Source organism: Haliotis rufescens, unplaced genomic scaffold (genome assembly GCF_023055435.1).
Source record: "Haliotis rufescens isolate VD_foot unplaced genomic scaffold, xgHalRufe1.0.p SCAF_10, whole genome shotgun sequence".
Classification (NCBI taxonomy): Eukaryota; Metazoa; Mollusca; class Gastropoda; order Lepetellida; family Haliotidae; genus Haliotis; species Haliotis rufescens.
The window spans coordinates 29665311-29678085 of NW_025963780.1; the positions used below are offsets into that span (position 1 = coordinate 29665311).

General features: G+C 41.9%; 1 protein-coding gene across 2 annotated transcripts in view; it reads left to right on the top strand.

The window, feature by feature from the left end:
• Nucleotides 1-6954: 6954 nt before the first annotated feature.
• Nucleotides 6955-12775, top strand: part of LOC124135060 — a 36704-nt gene continuing 30883 nt past the window's right edge. For both annotated transcript variants that reach the window (XR_007219367.1, XM_048389287.1), the window contains exons 1-3: nt 6955-6980; nt 9450-9556; nt 11798-11861. Coding sequence is in view for 1 of the 2 variants with exons in the window: in XM_048389287.1 (XP_048245244.1) it covers nt 6969-6980; nt 9450-9556; nt 11798-11861 (183 nt within the window). In the remaining variant the exon portion in view is untranslated. The remainder of the gene's footprint in view (nt 6981-9449; nt 9557-11797; nt 11862-12775) is intronic.

Below are 12775 nucleotides of genomic sequence, written 5' to 3' on the forward strand. Positions count from 1 at the left end.
TCCAGCAATATCACGGCGGGGGACACCAGAAATGGGCTTCACACATTGTACCCATGTCGGGAATCGGACCCGGGTCTTCGGCGTGACGAGCGATCGCTTTAACCACTAGGCTACCCGACCGCCCCGGTTTATTTATAGAAAAGTGTAAGACCGATTATAAGGCTTACGTCACATCAACACAAACTTCAGTGAGTGAGTGAGTATTGTTTTACGCCGCTTTTTGCAATATTCCAGCAATATCACGGCGGGCGACACCAGAAATGGTCTTCACACATTGTACCCATGTCGGGAATCGAACCCGGGTCTTCGGCGTGACGAGCGATCGCTTTAACCACTAGGCTACCCGACCGCCCCGGTTTATTTATAGAAAAGTGTAAGACCGATTATAAGGCTTACGTCACATCAACACAAACTTCAGTGAGTGAGTGAGTATTGTTTTACGCCGCTTTTTGCAATATTCCAGCAATATCACGGCGGGCGACACCAGAAATGGTCTTCACACATTGTACCCATGTCGGGAATCGAACCCGGGTCTTCGGCGTGACGAGCGATCGCTTTAACCACTAGGCTACCCGACCGCCCCGGTTTATTTATAGAAAAGTGTAAGACCGATTATAAGGCTTACGTCACATCAACACAAACTTCAGTGAGTGAGTGAGTATTGTTTTACGCCGCTTTTTGCAATATTCCAGCAATATCACGGCGGGCGACACCAGAAATGGTCTTCACACATTGTACCCATGTCGGGAATCGAACCCGGGTCTTCGGCGTGACGAGCGATCGCTTTAACCACTAGGCTACCCGACCGCCCCGGTTTGTTTATAGAAAAGTATAAGACCGATTATAAGGCTTACATCACATCAACACAAACTTCAGTGAGTGAGTGAGTATTGTTTTACGCCGATTTTTGTAATATTCCAGCAATATCACGGCGGGGGACACCAGATATGGGCTTCACACATTGTACCCATGTCGGGAATCGAACCCGGGTCTTCGGCGTGACGAGCGATCGCTTTAACCACTAGGCTACCCGACCGCCCCGGTTTGTTTATAGAAAAGTGTAAGACCGATTATAAGGCTTATGTCACATCAACACAAACTTCAGTGAGTGAGTGAGTATTGTTTTACGCCGATTTTTGCAATATTCCAGCAATATCACGGCGGGGGACACCAGAAATGGGCTTCACACATTGTACCCATGTCGGGAATCGAACCCGGGTCTTCAGCGTGACGAGCGATCGCTTTAACCACTAGGCTACCCGACCGCCCCGGTTTGTTTATAGAAAAGTGTAAGACCGATTATAAGGCTTACGTCACATCAACACAAACTTCAGTGAGTGAGTGAGTATTGTTTTACACCGCTTTTTGCAATATTCCAGCAATATCACGGCGGGCGACACCAGAAATGGTCTTCACACATTGTACCCATGTCGGGAATCGAACCCGGGTCTTCGGCGTGACGAGCGATCGCTTTAACCACTAGGCTACCCGACCGCCCCGGTTTATTTATAGAAAAGTGTAAGACCGATTATAAGGCTTACGTCACATCAACACAAACTTCAGTGAGTGAGTGAGTATTGTTTTACGCCGATTTTTGCAATATTCCAGCAATATCACGGCGGGCGACACCAGAAATGGTCTTCACACATTGTACCCATGTCGGGAATCGAACCCGGGTCTTCGGCGTGACGAGCGATCGCTTTAACCACTAGGCTACCCGACCGCCCCGGTTTGTTTATAGAAAAGTATAAGACCGATTATAAGGCTTACATCACATCAACACAAACTTCAGTGAGTGAGTGAGTATTGTTTTACGCCGATTTTTGTAATATTCCAGCAATATCACGGCGGGGGACACCAGATATGGGCTTCACACATTGTACCCATGTCGGGAATCGAACCCGGGTCTTCGGCGTGACGAGCGATCGCTTTAACCACTAGGCTACCCGACCGCCCCGGTTTGTTTATAGAAAAGTGTAAGACCGATTATAAGGCTTATGTCACATCAACACAAACTTCAGTGAGTGAGTGAGTATTGTTTTACGCCGATTTTTGCAATATTCCAGCAATATCACGGCGGGGGACACCAGAAATGGGCTTCACACATTGTACCCATGTCGGGAATCGAACCCGGGTCTTCAGCGTGACGAGCGATCGCTTTAACCACTAGGCTACCCGACCGCCCCGGTTTGTTTATAGAAAAGTGTAAGACCGATTATAAGGCTTACGTCACATCAACACAAACTTCAGTGAGTGAGTGAGTATTGTTTTACGCCGATTTTTGCAATATTCCAGCAATATCACGGCGGGCGACACCAGAAATGGGCTTCACACATTGTACCCATGTCGGGAATCGAACCCGGGTCTTCGGCGTGACGAGCGATCGCTTTAACAACTAGGCTACCCGACCGCCCCGGTTTGTTTATAGAAAAGTGTAAGACCGATTATAAGGCTTACATCACATCAACACAAACTTCAGTGAGTGAGTGAGTATTGTTTTACACCGCTTTTTGCAATATTCCAGCAATATCACGGCGGGGGACACCAGATATGGGCTTCACACATTGTATCCATGTCACGAATCGAACCCGGGTCTTCGGCGTGACGAGCGATCGCTTTAACCACTAGGCTACCCGACCGCCCCGGTTTGTTTATAGAAAAGTGTAAGACCGATTATAAGGCTTACGTCACATCAACACAAACTTCAGTGAGTGAGTGAGTATTGTTTTACGCCGATTTTTGCAATATTCCAGCAATATCACGGCGGGGGACACCAGAAATGGGCTTCACACATTGTACCCATGTCGGGAATCGGACCCGGGTCTTCGGCGTGACGAGCGATCGCTTTAACCACTAGGCTACCCGACCGCCCCGGTTTATTTATAGAAAAGTGTAAGACCGATTATAAGGCTTACGTCACATCAACACAAACTTCAGTGAGTGAGTGAGTATTGTTTTACGCCGCTTTTTGCAATATTCCAGCAATATCACGGCGGGCGACACCAGAAATGGTCTTCACACATTGTACCCATGTCGGGAATCGAACCCGGGTCTTCGGCGTGACGAGCGATCGCTTTAACCACTAGGCTACCCGACCGCCACGGTTTGTTTATAGAAAAGTGTAAGACCGATTATAAGGCTTACGTCACATCAACACAAACTTCAGTGAGTGAGTGAGTATTGTTTTACGCCGATTTTTGCAATATTCCAGCAATATCACGGCGGGCGACACCAGAAATGGTCTTCACACATTGTACCCATGTCGGGAATCGAACCCGGGTCTTCGGCGTGACGAGCGATCGCTTTAACCACTAGGCTACCCGACCGCCCCGGTTTGTTTATAGAAAAGTGTAAGACCGATTATAAGGCTTACATCACATCAACACAAACTTCAGTGAGTGAGTGAGTATTGTTTTACGCCGATTTTTGCAATATTCCAGCAATATCACGGCGGGCGACACCAGAAATGGGCTTCACACATTGTACCCATGTCGGGAATCGAACCCGGGTCTTCAGCGTGACGAGCGATCGCTTTAACCACTAGGCTACCCGACCGCCCTGGTTTGTTTATAGAAAAGTGTAAGACCGATTATAAGGCTTACGTCACATCAACACAAACTTCAGTGAGTGAGTGAGTATTGTTTTACGCCGCTTTTTGTAATATTCCAGCAATATCACGGCGGGGGACACCAGCAATGGGCTTCACTCATTGTACCCATGTCGGGAATCGAACCCAGGTCTTCGGCGTGACGAAGGATCGCTTTAACCACTAGGCTACCCGACCGCCCCGGTTTGTTTATAGAAAAGTGTAAGAACGATTATAAGGCTTACGTCACATCAACACAAACTTCAGTGAGTGAGTGAGTATTGTTTTACGCCGCTCTTTGCAATATTCCAGCAATATCACGGCGGGGGACAGCAGAAATGGGCTTCACACTGTACCCATGTCGGGAATCGAACCCGGGTCTTCGACGTGACGAGCGATCGCTTTAACCACTAGGCTACCCCACCGCCCCCACAAACTTCAGCCTGCTGCCCACCACCCACACATCGCCTGAAACACCAGCCTCTACCTTCCAACTCAACACCTGAAACGCCATCCGCCATACTCTCACATGACCTTCCAAATAAACCAGTGCGAACGACAAACCTCTCAAGAATCTGCATTGTCTTGTCAGAGATATCTGCTGATGATGGGAAAGCATTGGTGACTTCATGAAATACTTGACACGTATCCCAAGCATATGAACCGGTGAAAACATGAAATAGAGACAATGTCTTTTAATTCCGTGGGCCTCTAGAATGAGTGAGTGAGTGAGTTGGATTTAATACCGCTTTTAACAGTATTCCAGTTATATCACGGCGTGTCAGCTTAATGTGGAAGGAAAGCTCGAAGTGATGCAGGTCTCAAACGTTTACCACTTCGGTGAAACCCACGAGCACCAGTGCCCCCGGGCCTCTAGAAGAAAACTCTCAGCTGTTTCAGTCAATCCAAATGCACCTCCATCTCCGTCCATACGGCTGTTGAATTGTTCATGTGTCTGACCTTGTGCCACACCAGAGAATTCCGTTTAGTCTTGTGTGTCACTAATCCACCGGAACAATGTTCGTGGTACAGCGGTGCTCGTGCTCTACTGTGAGAGGGACATATCTGTGAAATGCAAGTCATTAATATGGCAAGTGATGCTGCAAACTTTTGGAAATCTGCTTTTTGAATTGCACCCACCAGGCACAATATGCAAAGTTCGTTTTCAAGAACAAGTAGTTGAAACGGGCTGGGCAGCTTACTTCAGTTCAAACCAGTTTCTGAAAGTATCCTCTGTGTTCGCTTCTGTTTCCTTATATCGCACATATGCCTGATGTTGTAGCAGGGTGGGTACACATGATGAAGGAATCCGCAAATCTGCCTGAGGCAATTCCAGCAGTACAGATTGCAGTTTTCCGTCTACTTTCTTCGGGACAGTTTCTGAGAATCCTGAAAGCAACTATTTCAATATGAAAATCTACCAAACATGATAAGGAACTTCATCATATAATTCAGGACAGTTCCACTGGGTTGTTTTATCAATTGTGTATAGTGGTTCATCTAAGGCAAGCAAATGCATTTGACCAGGATTCAAATGTTCAATACCCTTTTCTACCACATTAATTAAATGCTGTATCTAAGCAACAGAGTGTGCACATTCTAGAACATTGGCATATGGGCAATTGGTTTTGGAGGAATTGTTTGTCTTGTTTTCCCAGTACATCCTTCATGTGATATGACCAGTTTTACTCATGGTCAGGCTTTGTGTGAACACTATCTACATCCTGGGTGTAAGGTCCTCTTAAATGAGGCACATAATTACCCATCTTGCTAAAACAGGATGGGGTTACATTAGTATATACTGTGGGCAGTTTGGAAATGGTTTTCCTTGTTTGTGTGCATTCTTCAGCCAAAAGAACAACCTGTGATGTTCCTTCCTCTTCAGCTTTTGGACGCTGCTGCAATAGTGAAATGCTGGTACCGTGAAGTGGATATGTTGCTGTTGTAGAGCACCTTCGTCTTCACAAACACCACAAACTGTGCTATATCTGTTGAAATACACCAGACAGTCATGCTAAATGCACAAACCCATATTGTAAAATGTGTCAACAAGATCACATTTTCTTGTTTAATACCAAGTAAACTGGGACTTGCATTTCTCGGTCTCAGTGGTGTCTTTGTGTTGATGAGCTGGTGCACCGACATTTCACGCTTTGAAGACAAGATGTTCTTAGATAGTTTGGGATGATTGAGGATTGTTTTTTATCCCTGGTCCTTCAGATTCCAAACTGACTAGAGCTTTCAAAGAGGCAGGTACATGCTGTTTATGGCAGTCAGAAGGAAGTGTTCCCCTGAAAGTTTGTTTCAACCTAAAATCACGTCTGCGGATAAGTGTTGCTCGGTTAGTTAGCCTTAATAATTCAGAATTAAAAAGGCATGTTTTAGAGCTGGTCCAATATTTTTATCTAATTCCAAGTTCAGTTACAGATTTTAAACCAAGTTCATGCAGTCTAATATATTCCCCAGATCTGCCTTACGGAATACAGATCATGCTTCAAATGAATGAATTTTAGTATCAAAAACTTATACATTCAGTAAAGCATTACTTGGAATTGTTTTAAAGTCAGATTTGATTGAAATGGTTGCAATGAATAAATGATACTGATATTGTGAACCAACAACTGACATTTTTTGAAGTTTAAGTCATTTTGGCGGCCATCTTGGATTTTCTTCGCCACCAGTGGGCGCGGCATATTAGATTTGAATTATATACACCATCGTTGCAATTAAATTTACATAAATGACTAAAATTGACAAAATAATTATGATATATTGAATATAAATTGACATCAAAAGAGATTTGAACCATTTTGGCGGCCATCTTGGATTTTCTACCACCAGGTAGAGGTAGATCCATATCCAGAAATGTTTTGAATGGTTCAATGTATAAGTGTGCCAAGTTTGGTGCTTTTAACCCAAAGTGCACAATTGTGACTAAAATACAGCCTTAACCGCCCCACTATACCGGCCAAAATCAAAATCGATCTCAGTACAATGCTACATTCAAGGCTTGAGTTGGAATTCTGTGTTATTATTCACTAGTGTCTGGGTGACAGAATAACATATGGCAAGAAATAACTGTGATGCCAAGAAAACGGATCTCATTAATGCGCCATTCCGTTTCTACATAAAATCATAAATCGTGTTTGTAAACGATTCTAGTTTTGTATAATGCTAGAGTATTCTACTCGATAAATAGCATGTTGTTTTATCACAGATATCTTATCAAAATACGAACGTATCTGTAAGTGGTATTATTTTTCAATGTAATAAAGAAGGTGTGGTAATTATGATTGACATAAATACAGATAAATGAATATTTCAATGCTTGCTCCGAATCACATATATTATCCATTGTACTACTTTCTTGGTGAAACCAAAAATGGCGACGCAGGTAAACAAGGGTTCAGCTGAGAAATCAAAACATTGTGTAGCATTGCTAATCTAGACGTGTGTCATGAAATTTGAATACCCCTAGTGAGGAACACTGGTCTTAGATGGCCTTGCACTGCACGATCAGTAATCATTTCCTTCAAAATATGCTTTTTGAGCGAAGCCATATAAAGCTCTCGGTGACGTAGATTGCAGAAGTCGTGTAGGCCTTGCATGATTTACTCGTCGTGGATACAGCGAATCAAAATGTTGTTACGTCTAAATAAAATAACTTATGTGACCAAATACCGAGCACACGTTAATTTCATCAATTAACATTGAACACATTATTTCTAATCCGATTCCAATCTTTCCGACCCGCTCATAACAGACCTAATGATAAACGTCATATGTCCCCGAATTTAGATGTTATAAAAGCTAACTATGACTCAACGTGAGATTGACTATCAGAGAGCATAACTACTAACACCATATGAGCCCGTATACCGTCTATAAAATTCCAAGATTGTTGTTACTGACCTATTATGAGACTGTATACCGTCAGCAAAAGTCATCGTGGATTTTCCAAAACCCACCTCACATATTTCACATACAATTTCTGGTACAGTAATTCGTTATTCGACACTGTTTTGTGTTTAAATACCATTAATTGTGATTAGCAAGGACATACATTTTAAAAGAAATCCTGTGCGTGACTTCATCAATAAATATAATTATTAAAAATTAAGAAGCTGAGGAAGGAGGGCAGACAGACAGAGGCCTTCTGCAAATGATAATACCCTAAAAATAATGTTGGCGTTATTAAAGCTAACATGGATAGGATTTGTAGTTAATCCCCAAAAGAACAAAACAACTAGATCTAGATACATTTTGTGTCCGTTCAAAAAAACATTGATTTACAAATAACAAGGTGATAGAACATAATATGAGATGACGTCACAAACAAAAACCATGACGCCAAATATCACATAGTAGAATAGATAGCAGCCTGTCGTTAGGGAAAAGTGGGCTGCTCTCACGGTAACAGTGGCCCACAGATTTCTGATGACATGGGTATTTTTGTGATAATTCTATCCATTTTAGCTATAATACTTGATTCAACGTTCACATTTAGTGCATTATATATTCCATTGTTAATGTTTGTGTTTACATTGAATTTTATGCTGCTTGTAAGTGTCAAGTTTTCATTTTGACATGACATGTGAGACAAAGATACTAGGTAGTGTAAATATTTCGGCATAAGAAATTTGTTGTGTCTTTTGTTGCCATAGTATGTAGTATGAAAAATAAAGCTTAGAGGTATTGAGTAGGGCTGTAACAATTCACTCACGTATTCGGTGAATCAAACCGTATCCATTCATGAATTGAATTCGTTATCCGTGGCCACTAGAATCGAATATTTATGAATATGCAATCATGTGCATTTACATTCCCTGTACCTAAAAATATCCATAAGAACATATTATATGCATAGATGTCTTCAAAAGACAACACTCTTATAATATTTAATTTGACAGTATTGTGGTCACTGGTCATTGTCGCATTTGTGCAGATACTAGTTCCTGGATAAGTGCAGTATATAAATGTATAATATATTAATAATTAACAAACCATGTCAAATAATTTATGTTTGCATGTTATGCACTTGGTGCATGTAGACATATATATTAGTTTGCATTTTTCATTAATTGGTTGCACTGATGCATTTTTAATATAGCTAACTTGAGCCCAACATAAACATAGGTTACAATATGGTTGGAGTCAACAACAGTAGTTTGTAAATATGTTTGTAAATAACATTTGACCATGTTGATAATTGTGGAATTTAGTAAGCATTCTCTAACTGGAACTCACAAGTAGTGCCAGAAATCAGTAGTTAAATCCATTACTGTCATCATGTCAACACAATGTTGAGTAACATGCTGATGATGTTATAACGTTTTATGATACTAATGTATGCACAAATGCAAGGAGGGCCTGGCGTATTGTGATATTACATCACAGTCGTATATAAAAAAGGGCAAAATTCCAAGCTCTCTGTTGTCCTCAAAACTTAAAATACATTCTCTTTGTAGATTGCTATCATGTTTTCTGATTTAAATGTATTGCTACACATCCTCTGAATACCATAGTAACCTCAATTTTGCATTTTGTAACCTGTAATTGTAGATACAATTATTTAAATATGCGTACCGACAATGACTAAAAAAATACTATTCTACATGTTCTATGAATATTAGCTTTCATAGTGATGCATCCATGATTTAACCACCTCTGACTGACAATCAGAATCGAGTAATTTCCAATTCACCGTAAAATGGGTGGTAACACAATATTCTGTTGATGTTATACTATTGTCTTTTTGACATTTTTCATGTATATTTGTATACAATCAACTCAAAGTTATGATGATTTATTTTGGTATTTTACGCTTTTAAGCAGCATATCTCAGCCTGGAGCTCTGTTTCAGACGATGGACGACATGATAGTCCAGCTGATGGCCATGGGGTTCGAGCTGCCCGACTGCCAGGATGCTGTACAGTATGGGAAAATCTCAGTCCAAGAAGCTGTGGAGTGGTAGGTGTATGGTGCCAATATCTGCATTATTTAAAGGTGAAGTTGGGTTATACAACAGTATAAGTTTCATTAACAGGGGCGGATATACTACATTTGGTTTTCAAAAGGCGGGGTCTGTACTCTCCCCACCCCCACCCTCTGGATCCGCCTATGATTAATATTGTATCATGAATATTGATATAGGCCCTTGTTTCACTGACAGTACAAAAAAGAACCATTAAAAACTAGTTGAATCCTTGTTTTCTTGAACCATAATCAAGGGCGATGCAGTTTCCTTGTGGTTAAAGCATTCGCTTGTTACGCCTGAGACCCGTCTTTTTCCCGACATTGGTACCATGTATTTAGCACCTTTCTAGTGGTTTCATTTGTAAAGATATTGCTGGAATTTAGATAAAAGCGATGTGAAAACAAACTCTCTCTCTCAACTATAATCCAGAAACTTCACCCTCCAAAGTGAGTGAGGGAGTATGGTTTTACGCCGCTTTTAGCAATATTCAACTAATATCACGGCAGGGGACACCCAAAATGGGTTTCACACATTGTACCCATGTTGGGAATCGAACCCAGGTCTTCGGCTTGACGAGTGAATGCTTTAACCACTAGGCTACCCGACCGCCCCTCACTTTCCAAAGAGTACAACTGTGAATGCCGAGCGCCAGACAGGGTAATAACAAGTACCATCTTTTAACGTATTGGTATGATGCGGCAGGGGGTCAAACCCTGGACCTTCCGCTCTCTGGGCAGATGCTCTACCACTTGGTCTCTAATGTTTGAACATGAGCAGGATGACTAAGTCTTTGGCTGATTTGCTTTAAAACTGAACATGAGAACAGTACTGTTAAAATGAACATTGAGCAATACACTTTTCTTAGGTCATGGACTTGCTCATTGTTATATTCTTTCATGATGTTTGAAATATCAGCCTTTTCTACTTATATTTGCCGTGGGGACGTGTAGCCCAGTCGTCTAAGGTGCCACGATTCGCGGTGCAGAGTTGTGTCCCTTAGGCACGCTAGAAACCTATGATTGTTGGGTTCGAATCCCGCTTCGCCCCGATTATGTTTTTAGGTTTGTCAGCACCATACCCGTGCTCATGGGTTTCACCGAAGTGGTAAACATCTGCATTACTTGGGGCTTTCCTCCGAAACTAAGCTGACACGCCGTGATACAACTGGAATACTGTTAAAAGCGGCGATTAACTCAACTCACTCACTCACTTACATTTGTCATACTTAAGCATAATGGGATCCAAGAAAATTTGACATTTCTGGTATCACACCTTGCCTTTTGTTGCAATGGGTAATTATACCAGTCACACGTGTGACCCAGTCGTTTGTGATGGCGCAATTACCTGTGCAGAGTTGTGTCCCTTGAGCACACCAGACATCAATGATTGTGGGCTCAAATCCTGGTTCACCTGATTATGTTTCTAGGTTTGTCAGTGCTATAACCTTGATCCTGTATTTCACCAAATTGGTAAACGTCTGAGACCTGCATCACTTAGGGCTTGTCCCCAACATTAAGCTGCCAGGCTTTGATATAACTGAAATACTGTTCAAAGCGGTTAGTCCCAACTCACTTACTGGGCACACAACCATTCAGATAAACAAATTCAGACACAAGGCATGATGTATGGCTGCAATTCGCTATGCAGAGTTGTGTCCCTTGAGTACACCAGACATCCATGATTGTGGGTTCAAATCCTGGTTCACCCGATTATGTTTCTAGGTTTGTCAGTGCTATAACCTTGATCCTGTAGTTCACCAAATTGGTAAACATCTGAGACGTGCATCACTTAGGGCTTGCCCCCAACATTTAGCTGCCAGGCTTTGATATAACTGAAATACTGTTCAAAGCGGTTAGTCCCAACTCATTAACTTACTGGCCCGTGAAGATCCGGGGTAGAAAAGGTCTTCAGCAACCCATGCTTACCGTAAAAGGCAACTATACTTGTCGTAAGACTAACGGGGTCAGGTGGTCAGGCTCGCTGACTTGGTTGATGCATGTCATCGATCCCATTTGCGTGGATCGATGCTCATGTTGTCAATCACTGAATTTTCTGGTCCAGCCTCGATTGCTTACAGACCGGCGTCATATAGCTGGAATATTACTGAGTGCGGTGTTAAAGAACAAACAAACACTCACTTACTGGGCACACTACCTTTCAGATCAATGGAGTTAGACACAAGGCATGATGTATGGCTGCCTGCAGTTATTCTCATGGATATTTTTGAATTTCAGGATAATCGCTGGTAAACCTGGGATGGCAAAAGATAGTGCTCAGCCCACACTGAAGTTGTCAAAGGTAGGATCTTCACCTGTCAAAACTGGTTGACCTTGTCTTGATCAACGAGTATTCATTATCAACAGGGTGGAGAGTCAGGGTGAATCATGTTTTATTTGTTTTGATTAAATGACCATGACCTTGCTAGGGTCAGCCATTAAGGGTCAAACAGCATACATGTCATCGGTCCCAATTGCGTGGATCGATGCTCATGATATTAATCACTGGATTGTCTGGTCCATACTCGATTATTTACAGACCGCCGTCCTATAGCTGTAATATTGCTGAGTGCGGCGTTAAACAACAAACCAACCATTATATAAAATGAACGGCTACAGCGAACTAACGTATATAGCGAACTGATATCTGATCCCCGACAAGCCCAAATACCACTTATTAGTGATGCGTGTAGCAAACTGAAAAATCTCACACAGTGTCAAGTGTCGCTGACAATTGGCTATACGCAATCAGCTGCGAATCAACACAATCGTGGCGAATCAATACAATCAGCAGTGACGATTCAACCTTGTTAAACTTGCTTTATGTTAATCTTACCTGCACATGTAGTTGGACTAATCTTGTCTGTAAAACAGACATTAACCCTATCCAGTTTCACAAATGCAGTCAGCAAAACAAGGCCAGAGCAAAATACCGACTACACATCTCCCTCGTATGTAAATCGTGTACTGATTTGTTTATATTTTATAAACAAGGTTCTAATAATGTATGAATTTAATGTTATTAAATAAATGTTATGAAATGTTATCAGTTGAATGCAATGATGTGATCACTTCTTATACAAGTCAATGCTGCAATTACGTGTATTGTGTTTTGTTTTATCCAAGATGGCTGACATTTCTGAGTGAAAACGTATAAAACAAACTGGTCTCTGGTCTCTTGTAGTTCATTATATCCATGTTCTACTGTACTTCAAT